This window comes from Labrus mixtus, chromosome 16 (assembly GCF_963584025.1).
Source record: "Labrus mixtus chromosome 16, fLabMix1.1, whole genome shotgun sequence".
NCBI lineage: Eukaryota > Metazoa > Chordata > Actinopteri > Labriformes > Labridae > Labrus > Labrus mixtus.
Window position 1 is genome coordinate 25,901,419 of NC_083627.1, and position 24,768 is coordinate 25,926,186.

A 24,768-nucleotide genomic window follows, 5' to 3' on the forward strand; every position below is an offset into this window, starting at 1 on the left:
GAGAATGTATTCTCTCATTAGATCTCGTGTTAAGAGGGTGGCTTCAGTCTGATTTTAGAAAGACATGAACCCAGACCTCTGGACGTTTGGCAGCAACGAGGTGCACTGACTCGCCAAGAGATGGAGACAAAGACTTGAAGAAATGTGAAATGACGCTCGACTTTACTGGAAGTCCTATCATCAAATTTAATTATGAACACTGTCAATTATTTCTCCCCTATCTAGAGTAACAGTTATTTTGTTTAGTCAGTTTATGACTGAATGTGGTCGTTTATTCCATGAAGGAGAAGTGAAACAAAATCAACATAATCAATGAGCACAACAAAATGCAGTTTCATACTGGGTTCTTGCGCGGATGTCACACTTCTTACAGTCTTCCTGTAGCTCACACCAGAAAGTGAATGTAACACATGTTGCACTCGCTCTCGAGTCTGAAATGATAAAACAACATGTCCAACTGAACGTGTTACATTATTCTGCTTACCATAGAACACGTCTACTTGAACAGACTGGGAAAGCGAATTACCCGCATCTCCAACAGATTGGCTAGAATTGCTTGCTTACCTTTTTCCTAACAAGCCCTATATAGCTGACTATTGCACGTGCGCGCTCTATAGGGTGGACACCTTTGGGCGCGTGGACGAAGCGCGCGCGTCCACTTGCTCCGTTCAGTGCGAGGCACCCATAGGAGACACCACTCACACTCTGCTCTACACCAGGACTCTCAGGGATAAAAGCTTTTATCGGGTCAGGTATGTCCGCTCCATTCATCACATAATGTTTGAAAACGTAAAATGTCTTGTGTTTTCTTTTCTGAATGAGTGGTTTGTTATGTTTGAAGTACTTCCTTTTACCGTCAAACTTTGAGAGTTCACTTTCAAACATGATATTTACAGAAAGCTTCCCCTGCATTTACTACGCTGTGGGTTTTAATTCACTTCTTTATCCTGAATGTGTGGAGGAAGTCGCCAGTATTTGACAACTCTTTTTAATTTTTGAAAATCAATGCAGATCATATATGCTCCGCTTTCAGTTTTAATAATAAATACAATATAAATAGGCCTAACAATATTAGTAATATTATAAACAATAAAGAAATACACAGTACATTAAGATAAAGGAAGAAAATAATGTGGATAAAAGCAAATGTAGAGTGCAAAGTCTGTTTTAACTTAAAAAAAGAGGAGACTGGACATTAGAAAGCAGATATCCCCCCACCCTAACCTAGAGTTAGGTTTGGTTTGTAACACTACTTTTTGTGTCGAACAGAAGCTGAGTATCAATTATCACATTTCAGTCGAGGTAAGGCATGTATGAAGGCTCATCAAATCATTGTGGCTCTTTTCCTTACATTGTAGAGGATCTTCTCTGAAGTACAGTAAAATGTTAATTCATTGAGCCAATGTCTTTGTGAGGGAGGGAGGTCAGATTTCCACTTTATCAATATGTATCTTTTACCTGAGGTACTGGCCAGTAAAATAAAATACATAAAACCTGTATTAGTATCTTAACATTTCTGGCTAACAGGCAAACTATCCTGTACATGATGTTAAACTGGACAAGTCTGTGCTTTGTGGAGATCAAGAATATTTGTACCATTCAGCATTGTGTATCATTTCATTCTGATTTCATTCTGATTCTCATTTGTGTGGTTGGGTGGTTTCTCTTTTCAGGAGAATTGTTGTTAAGGATATTGTATATGACAGATGTTAGACCTCTGGTCAAGGTATGGGAGGCAATTAGTAACCGTTTCCTCAGAAGAGTTTCCCCTTGCATAAAGAAATGTAGTTGAGCTTGCTTTGACCCAGTGTCTGATATTCAAGTAACAAGTTTTGTTGATGCAGTTTATATGCAAAAAAACTAGAAGAAATACCTCCTGTATTTAAATCTCCATCAAATGCCTTGATCAATCCATCTTTTGATCATGCTATCTGCTAAAGGAGTTGGAATATTTGGGTTATTCCAAATTTGATTGTTTTTTAGAAAGTGACCCCTTGGGTTTGAAGATGGAATTGGCCTCCTGCCATGAGATAAATGTATTTAGTATTATTGGCTTCTTGTTGATGAAACTGAGCACCCCTTTGTTACTCAATAAAGGAACTACGTTCAGAGGAGTTATTTTCAGTTATTGTTTCTAGCGATAGCCTTCTTCTCTCCTTGTCTTCTGAAGCAAACCAGTCCAAATTGGCTCAAACTCGGATGTAAGGTGAGATTTGAAAAATCAGGGAGGTTAAAGTCGCCTTTCGAATAAGATTCTGTAGCATATTAAACTTGACTCTTGAGGGGTTTTGTTCCACACAAATGATGCCATCATTTTATTTAGAGCTTTGAAAGTCTCTCCTATTTAAAGGAATTCAGGGGAAGAAAAATCTGAATTTAGGTAAAAGATTCATCTTTATTGTGTTCGAGGACCGTGGTAAGACATCCATCTTTTTAGATTAATTTGGCTTTGTACCAGTAATTTAATATAATTTTCAGTGTAAATTTTAGCAGCAGAATTCCCAACCTATAGATTCTGAATTATTGGAATCATTGGGAGACCATTTAAAAGGTGAGGTAGTTTGTTTGGCTATTGTACACAATACATGGCAAGGTTTTTAAAAAACTTTTAGTGAAGTTTAACTTACAGCCAGATGCAGTGCTGTAATTCTTTGAGCAATCTAAGAGAAGGGGAGATGAATTTAATGAATCTTAATGGTAAAAGATAAACAGCATAAAATTCTACCATATGCTCAGTGAATCCAAATGTTATTCCAGCAATGGCCAAGGGTTCAATAGCCAGGTTAAAAAGTAATGGCGAGGCTGACATCCTTGATGGCAGCTCCTCAAAAGGGAGATAAAGTTAGACAGAAAACTTGCCTTTGGAGCATTGGAAATTGTTTCAACATATTTCATAAATTTAAATCTAAAATTCATTGCCACGAGGATCTCAAAAAGAAATGTAGGTTTGATTCTGTCAAAGGCTTTGAAAGCATCCATTGAAATGACAAGCGGAGGGCCTTTTGTTTTTTTTTGGTGGGGGGGGGCGTTATTTTATAATTGGAAATAGTCTGCGTCCATTATCAGAGCCTTGTCTGTCTCCAATAGAGTCTGTAACATCAGCATGAATGATTTTTGGAGCATCTTTCTCAAGTCAATTTACAATCAGTTTGACAGATCGTCAGCATTCATTAAACTTAAAGGCCTGTAGGAAACAAAGTAACGTTTGATTTTTACCTGGTTAAGAATATTATAGTTTCCATTTCAAGGCTGGGTGGCAGCTCTTCTGTCATACATGACTATAAGAACATGTTTGTGAGAGGGGATGTCAGATTACTCAGAAATGCTTTATAATATTCAATAGGAAAGCAGTAGGGACCTGGTGATTTATTATTCTGTAGTGAAGTCACAGCTTGGCAGACTTCTGCTACCACTGTATCAGCATCAACTGTGTTTTTGTCTTCAGTTTTGACCCTTTTCAGTTTAGTTGCCAACTCTTTAAAAGAAAACTAAAAAGTCTGTGTAACAAATGATGTAAAAAGACATGCAAGTAGCACCATACAAACCTAGATGAGTATACTATTTTTTATTGTCCCACCACTCAAGGCCTACCTCCTTAGAACTGTGTGTAAATTGTGTTTGTTAAAATTGTGTAACTTTGGAGTTCTTACTGTTAGATAAACGGAAGTTTGGGTCTCTTCGAGAAGTTAATAAAGTGCAGGCACAGTACTTCCACTCTTCATGCTGGTCAGACACCACAGAGAATAAAACTAAGAAGTCAAGCCCCTAACATTGCAGTATTGAAAAAGTGGAATTTACCAGACACTTTGGTCAGCAGTCTTTAAAAGTGTGACTAGTTCCCATCAAATATCTTGTGTTAGAAACAAAGACTATCAGTTATTGTTAAGTCACACAGTCTTATATGAGATCTGGACTTTTAGCACACACACTGACTGTATCATTTGAGATCTAGTGGATGTTTTCTCTGCATGTGTCCTGCAAATGTTTCAAAAATGTCCTTGGGTAATATCAAGGCCTAATGCCCAACACATACAGGAAACCTGCTTAAGGAAAAGGCAGGGCTGGATGTTTCCTTAACATGTCCGTCTATCTGAGGACTTTTGAAGCCATTATGAGGTTATTGATGTCTGTGCTTATTCCTTCATCATGACAGGGTGTAGGAAGGTCGCATAGTCACACCTCCACTTATATTTTAAATAATCCAACTTTTTATTGTTTGTTTCTCTCCTCCTTTCAAGTGGGATTGTATGAAGGTGTTTTCGTGGAATTTTGAGGTGGAATTGAAGAGAAGGCGCCATTAGGCTGTCCAAGGCTGGACCTCATCATCACTTCCTGTTTCTTTACGAGGTCAGTTCCTGTCTTTAGCCTCGGGTTTAGGCAGGAAGGAAGGGGGTGTGGATATGTTTAAGCGGGAGGGTTACAAATGGACATATAGCCACTGTCATAAAACTTTCCCACAAACGGTGACAGATTTTTGTTGACGTCTGATTTCTGACGCTCCAGGATTGAGTCTTTCAGCTGATTTTGTCCAGGTTTTGAAACTTGTGGTTACTGTTACAACCTGAGGTGGGCTCTCTTTTTTGTTGCCCTGATAGGAACAAAGCCCAGATTTAACACTGTTAGTTTCACTCAAGTCACATAAATGTTTATGAATGCCTTCCAACAAGCCATCTAAGTCCTCTGTATCTGGAGGATGTGGTGACCTCATGTGGAAACAGGACGTCCCGATGACCGAAACACCTTACTTTTCCATTGCTCTCCCCCTTCCCTTCTGTTGTCCCACTCCCTTCAGAGTGTGTGTATGTTTGTACTCCATGTATGATTGTGTGTGTTGTGCGTATGTGGGTTCGGTGACAGCTTGCTTCCCATTGTCCTAACATTCTCGCTGCACTCACATTTTTCATCCTCTGGGGCTTCCTGTTAATGAGAGAGAGAAAATAAGAAGGTAAGAAATAGATGCAGGAACAAGCAAAAAAGAAGAGGGGCAATGGAGAAAGTCTGAGCAGAGAATATGTGTAAGTACAGAAACTCAACCGATTTGAACAACTTGTACAAGTGTGTGTATGTGTGTGTTGCTCTGTGTCCCCACTGGGAGCAGCTTATCTGCAGTCCACTGTGCAGGAAAGGGTGGGTCCTTTGGATTTGGATGTTTGCAGGCTCGACGATAGAGGGTGAGGTTATTGTGATTTTATGAGAGTGCACTGAGTGTGTGCTAATGCTTTGTAGCAGAGACTTTATTTGCTTCCTTATATCAACTTGTATTACGACTTAAGTATAACCTTCTACTTTACCACATTTAAGACCGAGATATTGTACTTTTACTTATTCATGCCGAGGCTTTTTCATAGTAAGACTTTACTCACAAAATATCTAATGTATGATAGAAAATGCATTACTATAGAAGGAACATTCAACTTGACCAACTGCAACATGAAACGTCTGCCTACATGCTAATGCTCAAGTTATAATCAACAGAAAAAATAGACAATGAAACTGAAATCAGTTCTGTAAATTTAGCTTTTTTTTAACTTGCTGATAATAATAGAATACTTTTTTTAAACATTTTGTGAAAAGTGTTACGCTGGTTATGAAACACAAGAAACACAAGTTAATACTGATGCTTCTATATGACCTACAAAAGCTAACGAGACCAACTTGAAGGAGACTGATGTTTCCATATAGTTATTTTCAATGACTGTAACCATGACAGAGCAATCTAAAAATACATTTAAAACAAAGCTTCAATAAGCTTTTTTTTATTGGTTGAAAGATTAGTATATGAGTGGTGCAGGATGAGTCATCAGACTTTTGAAAGGTTTGACAGGAGGAGAAACTACAGTTAATAATAGTATTTCTTCTCTATCTGCAAGCTGGTATACAAATCTACTGTGAAACCCCCGTCATTGAAGTGGTGTTTAATATCTAAGCAGCTAACTAAAGAAGTACTTAACCCTCAGTGGAGTGGGTATGATTGAAAAAGTCGTTTTTGGGGTCAAACTGTGGCAAGAGCAGAGCTGTGATGGTAAAACAATGACATTGCTATTTTGTTGATACACCATCAGGAAGTTTTAACACCAGTAGCAGAGCGACAAACTGTTTTAGACTAGATCCCTTTTCACATATGGAGTCAAGACAATTTCCAGACCATTTCAGGACTTTCAGGACTTTCTGGTCTTGAAATATTCCAGAACTGCCTTTCACACCTCATGGGGAGGATTATCTCAATTTTACGCACTCTCACAAGTCAAGATACTCCGTATGGTGAGGGTGCAAGAGGAGGAGGAGGAGAAGAAGGAGTCTCCTAATACTGTCTGTTGGTTTATATCTCTACAACATGTTTCTGGACCTTCCAACATTACAATGCAGTGAAAGAAAAGATACAAAATATGGACAAAACGAGCACAAATGATAACTCTGTCCCACAGCATGGGACAGAGTTATCATTTAATCTCGGTTGTCTTGTTTTCATGATCCTTGGAAGCCAAAATCATAACTTAAAGGTCCCATATTATTCTTTTTCTGGTTTTATATGCTCTTTAGTGTGTTTTCCAAGTGTCCTGTGCATGTTTAGGCACATCTATGTGCAAAAATTCAAAGTCCGCGGAAACGCAGCTTCTCCTACGTCCTCCTGTTAGCTGTAGCATTAGCTGCATGTAACGCTCGGTTCTAGCCCCCCTCGAAAATTTTTTGCCAGTGTGACGTCTTGTCAGTGTGATGTCACTGATTTAAGCCCATTGGCTCGTTGTGGCAAGCCCAGCAGCTCATGTTGCACGCCCGTTAACTTCTGTAGCACGCCCATGATATGACGTAGCCTGCGGTAGCACAGTAGTGCTAAGGTGCTAATGTTTATGCTCCCTTTGGAGCCAAAGTGGCTGAATTCCCAATATGGTAAAAGAGGCGGGACATTTCCGAGAACAGTGCTGAGCGACTGACCAATTACGGCAGAGCCGACAGGCCGACCAATCAGATCAGACTTGGCACACGTGGGGACTCTGAACGTGGGCACTTCAGAGCCTTAGAGAGAGAGTCAGAAGCGAGCTGGTGCATGGAGCGACAGAACATGAAAACAGACACTTTTTTATAACTTTAGCTATTGTGAACGTACTTTAGTAGGTACATAGATTAAATATATGAACCCCAAAAAGTGCATAATATGACCTCTTTAAATTGAAACTTCATTAACTGCGCAGCACTAGTGAACTGCATGTACAAAAGGGTTTCTAATGAAGGGCAGTGTGTGAACAAATATTTCATGCCACACTGTATTCACCTGGTAATTGTGTTTGCATTAACAAAACTTGAGCTTATTACTGAAAATAGTTCATTAGTGAAAGTAGTCCTTGCCACAAAAAAACTCTTCCATAATTGGTCATCATTAAAGTTTGTTGCTTACTGGATCACATTTGTGCTCTTGGTTTTAAAAAGCAATGAGGAACTCAAACCGATCTTAAAAATAACTTTGGTGTGACGGGTGCATATGCAGGCTTTTGTCACACACACAAACTCTATAAAGGCAGCAGTGTGCTACCGAATAAACCACCCATTCCTGTCACAGACTCTCTCTCCTCTAGTACTTTAGATGTCTTTGACTGATCAGAGGATATACTTACCTTTTAAACCAAAAACATGAAGAACATGTTGGTACACAGTTGTTTTGGCTCTATTTGCATGCTTCACTAGTGAATCCTTGCTCCTGTAGGGCGTGCACCGTGCACTCTTCTGCTGCCTTAATTTGTGACTTTCTGTTTTATGATAGTCTTTTCTTTTTTGTATTAACACCTCAGATAAAGTGAATCATCAGACTGCATTTATGAATTATCACAGCGTGTGTGCAGAGAGGAAGAGAGCAAGAACATTTGGTCAACAGGAATCTCAGTGGAGAACAATGACTGTCCGGCAAACAGTCCTCTGTGTGTGTGTGTGTGTGTGTGTGTGTGTGTGTGTGTGTGTGTGTGTGTGTGTGTGTGTGTGTGTGTGTGTGTGTGTGTGTGTGTGTGTGTGTGTGTGTGTGTGTGTGTGTGTGTGTGTGTGTGTGTGTGTGTGAGAGAGAGAATACTCACACGCACACATATTGTTATCTTTCTGAAACTGCCTGTGGTCATCTACACATCTTTTTTTTTTTTTTTAAAGCAGAAAAGAAGATATAAGAGAACGTGGGCACTTCAGAGCCTTAGAGAGAGAGTCAGAAGCGAGCTGGTGCATGGAGCGACAGAACATGAAAACAGACACTTTTTTATAACTTTAGCTATTGTGAACATACTTTAGTAGGTACATAGATTAAATATATGAACCCCAAAAAGTGCATAATATGACCTCTTTAAATTGAAACTTCATTAACTGCGCAGCACTAGTGAACTGCATGTACAAAAGGGTTTCTAATGAAGGGCAGTGTGTGAACAAATATTTCATGCCACACTGTATTCACCTGGTAATTGTGTTTGCATTAACAAAACTTGAGCTTATTACTGAAAATAGTTCATAAGTGAAAGTAGTCATTGCCACAAAAAAAGATATGAAAAGCAGAAAAGAAGATATGAGAGACTTGTTGGAGGTAAGATAAAAATGAAAGGGCGGAGGCATCTTCTTCTACTTCTTCTTTTTGAGCTTTATCAGAAACACAAAGATAGGTCAGATAGTATGAAAGGTTATTGTTGAAGGGTGTTGGCAAATATAAGAGTAACAGAGAGGAAGATGTGTGAGTGTGTGTATGTGTGTGTTGGGGGTGTTTGTGGCCCTGCAGCTGCTTGTTGTTTTGTGTGTGGATGGACTGTGTCCTGAGTTTCCAGGAAAAGGGGGGAGCCATCAGAAGGGTGGACAGGAAACTCAAACAGGGCTTACTTCCTTTAGCTCTCCTGATGGCCGGCCTGATAGTGAGTGTGTATGTGCGTACTTGGGCAAAAGTCAAATTTTTGCACATTTTGGCCCTTCTGGATGTAGCCTGTGATAGCTTGTGTTACTTTAAGACTAAAAGGTATTTCTGGGAATCACCACTGTGGATGATACAAATCTTGCATCGTTCATTGGGAGCTCTTGTGTGCGTATTTATATTGAAAGTGTTGGTTTATGTTGTCACTCCCTGTTGTAACCTGTGTTGTTCTTCCTTTGTGTGACTTCCCTGGAATTCCTCAGTAGGCGGGAAAGCTGTTGACTGAAGTTAAGGCGGCTTTAATTGTTGCCAGTTTGAATCGTAAGGCCTTATGTTTCCTATTTGTTAGCATGCCTTTTAAACTCTGGTCATACAACAGAGCTAAATGTTAAAATGATCCATTTTTGTTAATAGTTTTCACAGGTATTGATTCTGATTTATGGGTATGAAGATGGCAATTGGGTACATTATAGACTCTCTTGGAGCTAGGCTTTCCTGATGAAATGTTTGCGTTAGAGTACCTTATAAACTCTTGGCTTGCAGCAGTACACATGTCGAGACCTTCCCGCAAAAACCTCCCACATAGACGTGACTGGGTGCAGAAGTCTGTGCACACAATTAAAATGTTTTACAGTGTTCTCTGTATGTTATTTCCTCTACTGGTACAGGCTTTGTCAACACAAGTTCAGGTCAAACAATGCACCTCGCTAAAAAAACTGGAAGTCAGAATTACTGTATATGCATGAACACTTTGTGAAACAAATTTGCAGTGACTGTCTCTGTCAGTTATACCTGTTTAATGATGACATTTACAGTTAGATTTCAACACAACACCAAGTCTCTCTCTCTCTCACGCGCGCGCACACACACACAGCTTTTGACCAGAGCGAGTGACTGAGGGCTCTCTTGAAACTGCACAGCGAAAAAGGAAGTGGCTAACCTCACATCTCTCTTTGTCTTTCCCTATCTCGAGCTGTCTCTGTCTGTTTTTTTCTTACTTCTCTGTCTCCTCTCGTCTCCCTTCACACATCTTCTTATTCACGCTTTACCACCCCTGAGCCTTTCTCTCACACTCTCTATCACCTCTTCTGTCTCTGTGTCTCTGCCACTCATCCTCTCATCCTCCCCTGCCCCGCTCTCTCATCCCAGCCCTCGTCACTCACCTCGTGCCTCTTTTTTTTTTTTTTTCAGTGGCGATGGTGATTGACAGATGATTTGAAAGAGGAAGACATCAGGTGAGAGAAAAGTGAACTTCTTCTTCCTCCTTAAACTTTTTGTAAGTAGTCTCGCTGCATTTTTTCAGAAATAGGTGGTTACAGAAATTAAAGGGGCATTTCTGAGATATGGTACAGCTCATCATGGGAGACCCTCTGTGGCTTGAGCAGCTTTCCAGTGTTTGAATTGTTAACCCTTGTGATGCCATAGTGATGTCTTCAGGGTCATCAAAGATTTTGCATGAGACTTCAGATTATTAGCGTTAAATGGTAGAGATAGAAAATGTGTCTGTTAATCAGGCAGTGGTGGTCCGAGTCAAGGTTTTGTTGTGTTATATGTGTGAAATGTAGGATCCTGCCTTTGTGTGGCAATGACTCAACCTATGGCTAAAAAGTCTGTAAATTTAAGACTCCGCTGCTTGAATTTGGCCCATCCTTTTTTTGTTATCTTGATTCGATAAACTATAAGATTAAACTTTTATCTATCAGAGATGATACATTTTGGTTGACCGTGCTCCTTAATTTTATTCTAAGATTTAAAAAAAAGTTTTAAAGATTTTCTTTGGCCCTTTTGCCTGTATAAGATGGGACAGCTGAAAAAGGATAGGGAATTTGAGAAAGAGAGAAAGGGCTGGTTAAATTATTGCACTAAAGTGCCAGTCGAACTTGCGGCCAATGTGTTAAGTACTGAGCTAAGCAGGCATCCATTTAAACTAACTTTCGTTTTTATCTCTCAACAACTATATTCATATATGAAGAGAAGAAATTTAGACATTGACACATGAAATAATGTGGCAGCAAGTGTCTTTAACTCTTCCTGTTCTCACAGACGCCGTCTCTGCGCTGGTTATTATGGGGTGTGTCTGTTGCAAGCGGAAAAAGTCTGCCAAAGAAGCAGCATCATCAGCAGACATTGCAGATCTGTCTCCTAGCAACGCAGATGGAGTGTCGTCCACGGCCTTGACTCAGGGCCGTTACTGCCCGGACCCCACTCAGAGCATCCCGGACTTCAACAAGGGCTTTTCCTCCAGCGCTATCTTCGCCAACACCAACACACACCAGCGGCCTGGAGGTATTAGTCTGGACGAGGACTGCATGTGTGTCAGAAATGATTTGTTTCTATCCTACTTTGTGTTTTCTCAGTTATGCATCTATAAGTCTGTGATGATTGTCTAAATAATTAGATACATTTATAGTAAGAGACATCTGGGCAGATGTGGGTCAGTGTGTTATAATCGGTCATTGTTTAACCGGAAGGTCTGGGGTTCGATCCCTAGCTTGAGCAAGACACTTAACCCCAAGTTGTTCCACTGATTTGTCAGCGTGGTGTGAATATTTATTAATGTGATTAGTTAATACTGATGACCACTTTACATAGCAGCCGCTGCCATCAGTGTGTGAATAAATGTGAATGGGTAGGTGTAGACCTGCAGTGTAAAAACAGCTTTGAGTAGTCTTTACCATGTACCCTTTACCATCATGTATCTTGTGATTGTGTTTCTCTGTTAAGCAGTATTTTTATTATAGAAAAAATATTAACAGATGAAGAAAACTCAACCATCCCTTTTTTTCATTCTGTCATGAATCAATGCTCACTTAACTATGACTTGTATTGAGAAAAAAATGCATCTTAAAAATTAACTTGAAGGTGTCCCAAGGCTACAGCTTTCTTTTTTAGAAGTCTTGCCAAGTTACTGTTACCACAAGATACACTCAAAGTTTCCTTACTGAGATGCTGTGAAGGAGCAGTACGCCTCATATTAGCTCTTGTTGAAGGAGTAAATTCATTTTTTGCAAGAAGAAAATACTTTAGATTTTGTTCCCTACCTATTACACTTAAATCATACTAGAACTGATCTCTTAGGATGAACAAAAGGAACTCCAATAAATTAGCATTAGACAAAAACATTAGTTATTTGAGAAAATGTGTACTTGTGTTTATGACATTTTATAACACTATAAATCACCCTTCTGGATTCTTTCAGTTCAGTTGTATGAACGTATGTGTTTTTAACTAAAACATGTATCTCTTCTGTTTTCTAATGTTGTGTGTGTATTTATGTCTCTGTCTGTATTTCTCTGCAAACAGGTGGTGGAGTCACTCTCTTTATAGCTCTGTATGACTATGACGCTCGCACTGAAGATGACCTGACGTTTCAGAAAGGAGAGAAATTTCAGATCATCAACAACACGTAAGTACACATGTTCATAAATATAGCTATATGTTTAATGCCTTTGTTATTTTAAGGGAAAGAAACAACCTTGATCAGTTGTGTTAATAAAAAGGCCATTAATACATTGGTGGCTGAGTATTAAACTTAAACTTCATGTGATCAGATTCAAATTTGTTAAATGCGATGAGTTATAACTTCCAAAATGTCATTCATTTGTTTACAGTGTTTGAGTTTTAAATGTTGCTTCCTGTCAAATGAGTTGTTTGGAATGTACTATTAATGAAACATATTTTGTTCAAATTACAAAATATCCTTTGTCTACATTGAAATGACATTATCATTTCAATGTAGACAAAGGATATTTTGTAATTTGATACATTTGAATTAAAAACAATATACTTGTGCCCCCTCATCCTTATTATGTCCTCATGCCCTACTGAGAAGTTACATAATCTACCACATGGCCATCAGTTTACCACTGCAACCCAAACAGCATTTCCACCTTGATCATACCCAGACTCTGTTTGTGTGAGTAAGCCAGGCAGTGACAACACGGATACCACCTACCACATGGCCCTGTCTACCCCCACATCTCAACTCTGTGTTCACTGTAAGAGCCAGGACATCTAGTTGTCAAGTGGGATGTATGGGGCTGGTATGATCTGGTTGTTCTCACTCCCAAATTTCTTGAGGGAAGATAAGAGAACAAAGGCGATAAAGGGGTTTCTCCTACCTTTGTATCGGCCCCGAACTCACATTATTTCTCCTCATCTAAATCCACTGACTTCTTAAATTCTGTCCAGAACTCCCAGTCCTCCCATTTATGCACTAGTTGATTGTGCTTTGAACCCTCTAGATCCCACTTCTATTGGACTAATCCTAACTTTCCATCCACACTGTTTAGCTTCTGCCCCTAAACTTGCATATCTAAGATTTTTTCTTTAATATGCGTCCTCCCAGGGAACTTTCAGTTCAATAAAATAAACTATCTGCTGACTCAAAGACCATATTACTATCAGGCCTGAAGTTAAAGCAAATGATTTCCTGTGGAACAACAGGTTTTCCTCCTAGATCTACCTGCATCTCCCAATCATGAGCACTCTTTAGGTGGCCTCACTCTTGCCTGCTTAAAAATCTACCTACCTTATATTTCACTCCCTCACAGACAAATTGAAAGGCTGCACTCTTTTTCTGAATATTTCCTGAGTTTACCTGTCATCTATAACATTACAATTTGGCTGCTAAGCTTTTCAAAACCTGGTTATGTCGCCATGTATACCAACCTTCTGACAGACTAGACTCACAGCCTGCCAGAATGTCCCTCAACGTAGCTATCTCTGAACACAGTGGGCACGATGGGTCCCCGTCTACCCACTATTTATTCCACAGGTCCCTCCAGCTAAGCTTCCTATTCTCTACACTTTGCCAGTTCACCCACTGTCACTGCTTAGCCTGAGCGACAGCCATGTTCTCCTCACTACTTTCTGTTGTCGACATACATGTATTACATACAATCTTAATATGTCTAAGAGATTCCTTTGCTTCCTGAACTGTTTGTCTTTGGCTCCATTTCCATCCTCTATTCCACGTTACTAACCAGCTCATCTTTGCTCCCTTATTGCAACTCAACAACCATGTCCTGCCCTTTGGACACTTGAACTCCCCACTTTAGTGTCATACTTGACTGTATTTTAACATGCATATCGTTGTTTTGTATGTGTTTTTTGCAGGGAGGGTGACTGGTGGGAGGCTCGCTCTTTGGACACGGGCAACTCAGGTTACATCCCGTCCAATTACGTAGCTCCTGTTGACTCCATACAGGCTGAAGAGTGAGAAAACACACGCACACACCCACACACACGCACACACCCACACACGCCCGCACACAGACAGCAACAGCTGTTGACAAGAGCAAATGACAGTGGGCTCTCTTGAAACTGCACAGCAAAAAGGGAAGTGGCTACACACACACACACACACACACACACACACACACACACACACACACACACAGATGCACATTTTTTTTATTTAATTTTATTATCCTTTATTTTAGCAGAGAGGACCCACTGACACCGAGGTCTCTTTTCCAGGGGTGACCTGCAGCAATAAAAAAATAAAAACAGCTCAAATACATATAAACAATGGCATAGACACCGAAACACATATTCATACTTCCACACCATGTCAATTTCAATGATTTCACATTTTAAAACAGTTGCAATTTCCTTCCTTAGGTAGTTCTTGAAAAACGCAGTATGAAACAAGAGAGGGCACTTCCTGTAGCTATCCTCTGAAATTTATTCCACTTAATGGGTCCAGCGACAGCAGTCTTTCCTCATTCAGCCCTAAACCTTGGTGTTTTCAAAGTGATCCAGTTTTGAGATCTGGTTGAATGGCTTGAAATGTTTGTAGATAATCCTATAAAGAAACCAAGTTGCGGTCTTATTTTTCCAGTTAGACAAGAAATGTGAGACCTATACGACAAATCATGACCTAGCCAGATACCTAAGTATTTAAACTGTTGGACATACTCAATTGTTACATTGTCTACTGTTGACAATGTAGCATTAATGGGTTCAGTGTTCTGTCTTGAGAAGAACATATATTTCGTTTTTTGGGGGTTCAGTATCAGTTTAAGATGAGCAAGAGTTTGCTGGTAAGAGTTAAAATTGGTCTGTAGCAATGAAAGGGCTTGAATATTTGAGGGCGCAGTGGCATATAATATTGCATCATCAGCATACAGATGAATTTTACAATTTTCAATATGTTCTGAAATGTTATTTATATACATTGTAAATAGAAGTGGCCCAAGGATAGATCCTTGAGGTACTCCTTTGCTGACCTCCGTGAAGGGGGACTTGACATTATCACAAAGCAGTGAATGTATTTTACTTGCACTGATGATTTCTTTAAGTCGTGATATGAAGTTTTCAGGCTGGGTTCAAATGATGTGAATTTAATCTGTGTGTTGTTGTCATGACCACAGGTGGTATTTTGGGAAGATGGGGAGGAAGGATGCGGAGAGACAACTGCTGGGTCAGGGCAACCAGAGGGGTACTTTCCTCATACGAGAGAGCGAGACCACCAAGGGTTAGTAGACCACACTTAGAAAAACACACAAGAAAAATAAAGTCTTCATTGTCAGTTACTGCTCTAATTTGTCTAAGCTTTCTGTTTTTCTCTGTTTTTTTTTAATCCACCTTTCTTTACAGGTGCTTACTCTCTGTCTATCCGTGACTGGGATGACAACAAGGGAGAACACGTAAAGCATTATAAGATCCGCAAACTAGACAACGGTGGTTACTACATCACTACCAGATCTCAGTTTGACACCGTGCAGCAGCTGGTAGAGCACTACACAGGTAACCCACATGCACACAGCCACATGGACACTTGCTTCTTTTTTTTGTCATTTTTATGTGCTTTCCAGATCTAAAAGCTCCTACTTCCATAGACGTCATTTAAAAATGTGTTTTGAATATTTTTGCAGTCATTCTCTACACAGCTGCAAGGAAGAATGTACTTATCTCTTCACTTGAATCAAAATGTGATGACGATATTGACTACTTAAAAAGTAATTCTATTGTACATTAGTTCCGTTCGTAGCACTATGCTTTGTTTCATGGAAAGTGGAAAATATTTTGAGTTTGCATTTTTTTATTACTCATCAGAAGTATATTATCAGTTTATAAATCTCGACTCTGCTTTAAAATAATCCAGTTACAAGAGCTAGAATATTAAAATAAGGCTAACATATCAATGCATCAGAAATAATAATCTCATTTTGTAATACAAATAGAAAAACTGCAGGAGGGGCCTTTATGCCAAATAAATACTTATGTCTTTGATCATAGAAATTCACTTTAAAATATACTTTTACTTTAATGGCGGGCTAGAATACTTCCTTCATCACTAGACTTTTCAAGCTTGATTCACAGTTTTTAAAACAAGTAGTGTTCACACCCTTTACTTCCTCTGCCGTCTCACAGTGTAAATATGCCCCCTAGTGGTTTGTGATAAGATAACAAACATTCTGCAGTTTGTGACTTTTGACTGTATTTTTGTACCTATAGATGTTTCTGCTGCTCAAGATGTGTGTTTATGTCTCTTTTGCTTCACTTTCTGTGTGCCTTTATACATGACTTTGTGATTAACTTGTCAGTTGCCCAAGCGCATAAGCAACCTGTCTTGTTCTCACTTTATCTCCACGGTTGGCACTTCTGTTCTCTGTTTTCTCTATATCTTGTTTCCTCCTTTTTTCTCCTGTCTGTCTGTCTCCCCTCTCTCGTTCAGAGAGAGCGGCGGGACTGTGCTGCCGTTTGATTGGCAGTTGTAAGCGGGGCATGCCTAAGCTGGCTGACTTATCGGTGAAGACCAAGGATATGTGGGAGATTCCCCGTGAATCCTTGCAGCTGATTAAGAAACTTGGCAACGGCCAGTTTGGAGAAGTCTGGATGGGTAGGACGTAGGATGTTTTGTTGCAGTGGGGGCAAGGTGACATCTGTAGCACACCTGGATGAAAAAGTATTAAAACATGAGCAGGTTCATTCAATTCTTGGTTGTTTTCAGTTGACAAGGACATCAGTAAACACACACACTGTAAAGCCCTGTTTATCTGCCTGGGTTTGTCTACCTGTGAGAAATACACCTAAAGGATAGGACTACACAAATTAATACAACACACACAAAAGTAATACATGGTGTGTGGAGTAGAAACTGCAGCAGTGAAACAAATCCTTAATAAATCCCTGTATGTGATAACAATTACACAGAGACAGCGTCTTATGAATAAAAATGTTTCTTTATTTTACATCCAGCTGTGCAGAGATGAGCCCCTCTCCCCTGTTGTTGCATGTGCATGTTTCATCATCTCACCTCACCTCTTTGTCACCCCCCCTCCTCCCCACCCATCTTTCCTTCATCTTTCAACTCACCACCTCACCTCTTTATCCCATTCTTCACCACCCACTTCCAATCTTTCCTTCCTCTACATTTCCTCTGTTCCACCTCCTCCCTGTTAGGCAGCAATGACGGGCTGTGTTATTTCTTGACCGAGCCCTGTCCCAACTCTATCCCGCTCACCATGGGCCTCGGGCGGGACGCTTGGGAGGTACCTCGAGAGGCACTGTCCATGCAAACCAAGCTGGGACATGGCTGCTTCGGGGACGTTTGGATGGGTGAGAAAGACAACCTCTGAAGTCCTTTTAAGCTTAGAGGGAGAACTGTTCGTCCAGTATAAAACTGTATCATTTATCATTCCTAAGCACAGACTGTTGGTGATAATGAATGTCTGGCTGTGGCTGATCATTTGTGTCAGTATTTGAAGGTAAAGTTTGTTGTTTTCCCAGTCTGGCTTGGCATTCCCACATGATGTTGTCCAATAACATTCCTGATATGATCAAATTAAGATCATCCTACAGTTTCTCTCACCAAAACTAAGCATTATAACACTTTTACTTTTGCTCTGTAAAATCAATTCATTCGTCTTTGAAAGCGGGTTTGTTACTTTCTCTGGCTATAGAATGGCTTTAAAAACACTTAAAAGAATATGTTAGATTTTTAGAGATTCAAAATGTTCCACGTTTGTTTTTTCCCCATATATGAAGACTCCCCAAGGCCACATCTTTATATTTATCAAGGATAGACCCTCTTATATTCATTCATACTGACTCAGAGACTCATTTTTTTCCAGTTTCAGAGATGACTAAGGAAAAACTGCCTCTCAATAATTAAAAACCAACCAGACATTGGGTTTTCGAGCCATACAGAGTTTCTACCAGAAGCCTCAAAGCTTTGTGTGTGTCTATATAACTCAGGGTTAAGTTAACGAAAGACCAGTAAATCTCCCTCCCGTCCTCTCTACCTCTAACATCACCTGTCTCATGTCATGCATGCTCCCAAAAGTATCTATCACCTGCATGCATCAGAACTTTGATCCCACATATCTCACCACCTACATATTATTTGAAGTCTGAGTGTTTGTTTGTCATACAAAAAGCTGTTTAGAAAGCCATCAGAAATAGTTTTGTCTTGCGCAGTGGGTCTCTGTTTGCACTCACATCCCCTTGTCTGTATGCCAGGAATGTGGAACGGTACCACCAAGGTAGCAGTGAAGACTCTGAAGCCAGGGACTATGTCCCCTGAGGCCTTCCTGGAGGAGGCTCAGATCATGAAGAGACTCCGCCATGACAAGCTGGTGCAGCTCTACGCCGTCGTGTCTGAGGAGCCTATCTACATTATCACTGAGTTCATGAGTCAAGGTAGCAGGCTGATTACACTGCCATGCCTGTAATACACTGTAGATACAGTATGAATCAACACCTATTGCTGGCAATCTGTAAACCATTTCCTGCCCACTAAGGAGAATAAAAGCAGACAAAAAACTTAAAGAGACATTTAAAAATCAAGATATTTGGGGCGCCGGTGGACTAGTGGTTAGTTTGTGCGCCCCCTGTACATAGGAAACAGTCCTCAAAGCAGTAGCCAGGGTTTATTTCTGGCCTATGGCTCCTATGCTGTGTCTCATTCCCCACTCTATTACTAATAAAGGCACATGTAAATTGCCTGAAGAAAAAATAAATAAAGATATTTATCTGAAAATTTAAATTATGTAGCAATGATTAGGGAGACATTTTATAATGTGGAAGACCAGAGTTCAGGCCCATGTGTCTCCCTGAAGGGCAAAGCTCTGTATTATTTCTAATTCTAAAGATTATTTTTCTTCCTCTGAGCATGACCTTTGACCTTGGTGTGAAGATGGCCAGAGGGCAGGTGAAACCTTTAAAAAGCCACTAAATATTAAAAGAAAGCTGATAAAAGTTAGCATGTAGTTGTATGTAGAAAAACTAAAGTGTATCATTTGCATGAATTTGCAAGCATATCTGTCAGAATAATTGTATCTAATATACCGTATGTACACACCTTTATACAGCAAAAATAAATTAGCTCCAGGAGGCATTAGGGACCAATCATGATGCAACCCTCTTTTTTTTCAGGAAGTTTGTTGGACTTCTTAAAAGATGGTGAGGGTCAGAGTCTGAAGCTGCCTCAGCTGGTGGACATGGCTGCACAGGTGAGTTAAACACAAACACATAAATACAGACACACAATGACAGAATTGATCCGTCTATCTGAGCCTTTTCAATCTCTATGTTTTCATAGATCGCAGCTGGAATGGCATACATCGAGAGGATGAACTACATCCATCGTGACCTGCGAGCAGCTAACATCCTTGTTGGAGACAATCTGGTGTGCAAGATCGCTGACTTTGGCCTGGCTCGACTCATTGAAGACAACGAATACACAGCCAGACAAGGTAACAGCATGTTATATTGAGTAAGTGTGTGTGTGTGTGTGTGTGTGTGTGTGTGTGTGTGTGTGTGTGTGTGTGTGTGTGTGTGTGTGTGTGTGTGTGTGTGTGTGTGTGTGTGTGTGTGTGTGTGTGTGTGTGTGTGTGTGTGTGTGTGTGTGTGTGTGTGTGTGTGTGTGTGTGTATCAGAGAGAGCAAAGAGGAGAACCACGCTTGCACAAAGTGATGATTAAGAGTGTCTGCCTCTGCCGCCATGCCTATATTTTTATACATAACCTATCCTAATTATATGATTATATGTCTTCACTGTGTTTCCATGGTTTCAGGGGCCAAGTTTCCCATCAAGTGGACGGCTCCAGAAGCAGCATTGTACGGGCGCTTTACCATCAAGTCAGATGTGTGGAGCTTTGGCATCCTGTTAACTGAGCTCATCACTAAGGGACGGGTGCCATACCCAGGTACTGTGTGATATCTGCTGGTTTAGTTTTTCTTTTTCATCTCCCACAGTAAGAGGCTGATCATCCTGTGCAGTGAAAAATCTATTTTTTTGACTTAACTTAAGTCAATTAAAGCAATAGATATATCAAATTTATCATATGAAAACGTGTGTTGAAAATTAAATACTTTGCTTAAAATACACATGAAAAACACTACTTAACACATTAAACTCATGATCAGGGCTGTTGCCAGTTTTGAGCTGTTTTATATGTTTCTAAAGCAAAATATGAAAGTGTAGCAGTTTGCTTAAACGTCTCCTTATGTGCACACAAACCCACAGACTCTGCTATTAGAAAAAAAGCCCTTTCTCACTCAGTTAACATAAAATGAACGGCTGTCAGTTGCTGCGCAATTAATAACAATTTCCATTGTTATCACAACATCAGCATTTGAAATAAACACATCACAAAAATACGAATTTATCAGAGTACATCAGAAAAATTAGTTCATGTATAGATGCAATGCGCTCTCACTCAGCATAGGTACAATTTAACTATTGGAAGGAGTCCTGCTACAATGGTTGTGTTTATACCATTTTGATGCAGTTGAATGAAGCACATTACAGCTACAAGCTTCTCTTATATTATGTGGTAACAATTTATGTGTAAAAAAAAAAAACAGAAGCTTTTTGGATTCAGTAGGGAAATGTTCCAGACACAGGTATCTCGTACAACATGAAGAACAGCAGATAGACATACAAACTGTGAATTTTAGCTGATGCACTCTTTAATTTTGTTTTATTTATCACACTGAAATCATTATTGCAATATTAAACAATGTAATTTCAGGCAGAACATGGATTCTTTATACACATTAAAAAGTGTTACAGTGAGTAGTAGTCTTCCACGGGGGCGCACATTGCTCCCTTCCACAGCAGCTTCCGCCAACTCTGTGAGAATGCTATTACAACACCTCCATTACACATGAATCAAATAAAAGCTTTAAATTAAAGTCAACAAAATGTTCCTCCCTCAATACTTACTTGTATTGGGCTTTTTGTACCTTTATTGGTGAGATAGGACAGTGGATAGAACTGGAAATCAGGAAGAGAGAGAGAGAGTGGGGAAGTACATGCGGGAAGGGAGCCACAGGTTGGGCTTGAACCTGGGCCGCCCGCTTGGAGGACCTCAGCCTCCATACATGGGGTGAGCGCACTAACCACTGTGCCACCAGGGCCCCCCCCCCCCCCAATACTTTTTGACGTCACACATTTTAAAAGGATACAATCTCCTTCCTTTTAATTATCGTCACAGTTGAAAAGAACTGAAGCTTGTTTTTGTTCAATTTAGACAGTGTGCAGGAGTTTACCTGCTATATTTACTAATTAAAAACAATTTTAACCTAAGAGTGGGTGCCTACGACTTCTATTTATGACGTTATGGTGTTGAAACAGGTTTTATAATATCTGAAAAAATATATATATATTTTTACTAGTATCACATTAAAGTTTGGAAAAAAAGAAAAAAAAATCTATTTCAGGCCCTAATGGCTAATTTCTCCACTGGGGCCCTGGGTAGTTTGCCCCACCTTTCCTCCCATCAATACACCCATGGTTGACAGATTAAAAGGAAACATGGTGAGATTTTTTCTTAGAGAATAATACACAGGTATAAAGAACAGGACCAGTGTGACATAAATCCCCTTCTGTCCACAGTGTGTGCCAAAATCAACACACAATAAAAGTTCCTTCTTTGATACTTTTCTTGCATACTATAAAATGTGTATATTTGCAGTATGTCAGCTAAATGTCATCTTTGCATTGTGTTGTGAGGTAACCTTAGTATTCTTACTACTCTTTTGATTATGTTTTCCTCTCTTGTTTTTCTCTTGTCTCTATATTCATTAGAAGTGTTTTTATTTATTTTATTTTTTTATGTGTTTTTATCCTCTTCTCCTCTCCTGCGCCCACATCCGGCTCCCCCTCTCTCCTCCCTCTAGGCATGAACAACCGTGAAGTTCTGGAGCAGGTGGAGAGGGGATACCGGATGCCCTGTGCCCCAGGGTCCCCCGCCTCGCTCCATGAACTGATGCTGCAGTGCTGGAGGCGGGAGGCCGACGAAAGGCATACATTTGAGTACCTGCAGTCCTTCTTGGAAGATTACTTCACTGCCACAGAGCCGCAGTATCAACCGGGAGAAAACCTGTGACCACACAAACACACACAGGGGACAAATATGGAGCAATAAATGGACAAACAACACACACACTCACACAAACAGTACGCATATATAATACATATCATTGCATTGTTTGATTGTGTAGATGCGGTTTCCCTTCTTTTGGTCTTCATACTCTGCAGTCCATTCAGGACACATCACTCAACCATCATGAAGAGCAGAGTTGGAGCTCTGCTCATCAGGCCTTGCAGTAATGTTGCTTTACTCTGTAACCATGACAACAAGGAACTGAAAGAAGATGTAGATGGTTGTGTTGAGGTGGGGGGAAGTCAGATTGGAACATGATGTGATCAGCTGCCATATATGTTCAGATCCTTTGATATGTGTGTCTGAGAAAATAAATGTTGTAAGCAGACGTTTTACCTATAACTGTTGATACAGACATAAAAGAGAGTGCAATAGATTTCAGATCTAACTATAACATCTTTGAGAAAGAGTCAAAATGAACCTGGTGAAACTGCATGGTAACTGAGCAGATTATGCACACAGACACATATCAGTCATCTTAAATGAGGACTAATTTCAAACAATGCACCAACCTGTGCCTAAATGTGGTCAAAGGAAAGGCTATTTTAGGTTTAAAATACATTTAAAACTTAGTATAGTCTGAGAGATTGTAAGAAATGCTCTTATTTGACTTTTTATGTTAATATAAATTTTGTATGAACTGTCTCTGTTGTTATAATTTAACTCAGACATATCTGAGCATCACAAAACTTCTTTATCTAGTTAACATGTATAGGCCTACAGTTTTCATTCATTGGGAGGGCAGGGATATATGTTAAACACAAAGGGGAAGATCAGGGTCAGTAGATTTTGGAAAAAGAGTGTTTTACATATATGTGTGACCTTTGTGTTGAGATTCCCCTGTCATGGTATTGTAATAAAGATATCTTTTCTGGGTAATGACTTCCTCTGTTTTAATTGTCTTTGAACATGTATGTAGTTTTCCTTCTATGTCATGTCAGAGACGAGCACCTTCACATGCAGACTTGCCTCAAATACAGGAATGAATAACAATTTATTTCAGTCTAAAATGTATTTTTGACTTGGATGACCAAATATTTCTATCTAGAAATTGCCCATTTTACTTTACGGCATTAACGTTTTTAAGATAAATAAAATAAATAGAAATATGTATCCCTTGAAGCAATTCATTTGAATTGAATGTCTCAATAGGAAATGCACAAGACCTGGCTTACAGTTTTACCACTTGTAGCTTTTAAGTTATACAATTACGTATTCTATTGTATTCATGGGCGATGGCTGGTACCAGAAAAAAAGTATTTCGAAATGTCTCTCTTTCTCTTTCTCTCTCTCACGCTCGTTCTTTCAGTCTTCAGTAAACTACTGTTCCCATAATTCCAGAGGTGTGAAGTGAAGCCAACTACGGGTGCCTGGATGGACTGTTAGGCACGTTGGTGAGGCTCAGTGGAGACAGGGGCGCACAACAGACAGAGCTGGAATTGCAGAGGCAGAGACGCACGGGCGCACGGTCGACATACTGGGGAGTCCCGTGCCTGTCACAAAAAACAGAGCACAGTGCTCGAGCGCGGCTGTCAGCGCATGAATTGGGGAAAAGACTGAGAACCAATCTCTCTTCTACACATTTTGTCCATTTTCCCATGCCTTTGTGTTTTTGCTTTCCCATCTTTGTTGGTGCAGATATTGCTGTGAGCCAGAGGATCGGTTTCCGTTGAACTGCACGAGACGGTGGCGCGCGACGGCAGGAGACAGCGTTTACATTGATGTGGGAGGACTGTCTCCCTCCGACGCGGGAAGCCCATATGAAGGGGGAATGCTGCTCACTGACGGCTGCAGCCGTCAAGGCAAATGCTCCGTGACCCGCGCAAGAAGAGGAGCAAAGCACCACCACCGACAGCCGCAAGAGCTCGCAGCACCGCCAGCCACCGTTGACACCGCAACAGCTCCAGCAAACAGCGCGAACCCTCAGACTCTCTTTCTCCCGTGGTGAGTGCGCGTGCAGCGTCTTAAGTACACAACACCCAAAAATTGCTTAGGCTACTGTCCGCTCAGCCAGCTGTGCTGCGCACCTCTGGCTACGTATCTTTCTGAGTGTTTCACATTAACCTCGTCACTGCCAATGACGGACGGAGCTCTGCAATTACACAGCTCGTGCTGCTGGGTCATTTGGGCTTTAGTGTTGGTATGTGTGTGTGGGGAAATATTCAATGATGATGCTTTAACTCATACTAACACACAGGGTATTATTCACTCACACGTAGTGTGATTGAATGCGCACACATTGAACTCCACGTTCCCCCACCTGTTTTCCCCATTTCTCATAAATTAGCCTTATTTGCCTCAATTTTTAAACTGTATAATCAGGGCAACATTAAACAGTAGTGCCCCAGGTAATGTCACACGTATGGCACATAAACAAACACACACACACATATATATAGGCTATATATATATATATATATTATTGTGTTGTCTTGTTTGTTTGCTGCCTTCATAGACTGTGGGTGAGTTTGACTGGACTTTTCAGATTCTGAATTCAAAT

General features: G+C 40.2%; 2 protein-coding genes across 14 annotated transcripts in view; both read left to right on the forward strand.

Moving 5' to 3' along the window:
- Positions 1 to 607: 607 nt before the first annotated feature.
- yrk (Yes-related kinase) lies at positions 608 to 23,147 on the forward strand. 6 transcript variants are annotated; one of them, XM_061059109.1, is made up of 14 exons: positions 608 to 752; positions 4,239 to 4,347; positions 10,058 to 10,142; positions 10,910 to 11,152; positions 12,170 to 12,272; positions 13,985 to 14,083; positions 15,244 to 15,347; positions 15,470 to 15,619; positions 16,551 to 16,715; positions 18,338 to 18,517; positions 19,253 to 19,329; positions 19,419 to 19,572; positions 19,893 to 20,024; positions 22,003 to 23,147. In XM_061059109.1, the coding sequence occupies exons 4-14, from the start codon at positions 10,933 to 10,935 to the stop codon at positions 22,209 to 22,211; spliced, it is 1,593 nt and encodes a 530-aa protein (XP_060915092.1). In that variant the 5' UTR covers positions 608 to 752; positions 4,239 to 4,347; positions 10,058 to 10,142; positions 10,910 to 10,932; the 3' UTR covers positions 22,212 to 23,147. The 6 variants fall into 6 exon arrangements, with proteins under 6 accessions (XP_060915092.1, XP_060915090.1, XP_060915096.1 ...); XM_061059107.1 differs by having other exon boundaries at positions 10,058 to 10,101; XM_061059113.1 differs by lacking the exon at positions 16,551 to 16,715 and adding an exon at positions 17,279 to 17,434 and having other exon boundaries at positions 10,058 to 10,101.
- Positions 23,148 to 23,662: 515 nt separating this feature from the next.
- Positions 23,663 to 24,768, forward strand: part of ahdc1 (AT hook, DNA binding motif, containing 1) — a 14,285-nt gene continuing 13,179 nt past the window's right edge. For all 8 annotated transcript variants that reach the window (XM_061059096.1, XM_061059097.1, XM_061059099.1 and 5 more), the window contains exon 1: positions 23,663 to 24,212. The gene's annotated coding sequence lies outside the window, so the exon portion shown is untranslated. The remainder of the gene's footprint in view (positions 24,213 to 24,768) is intronic.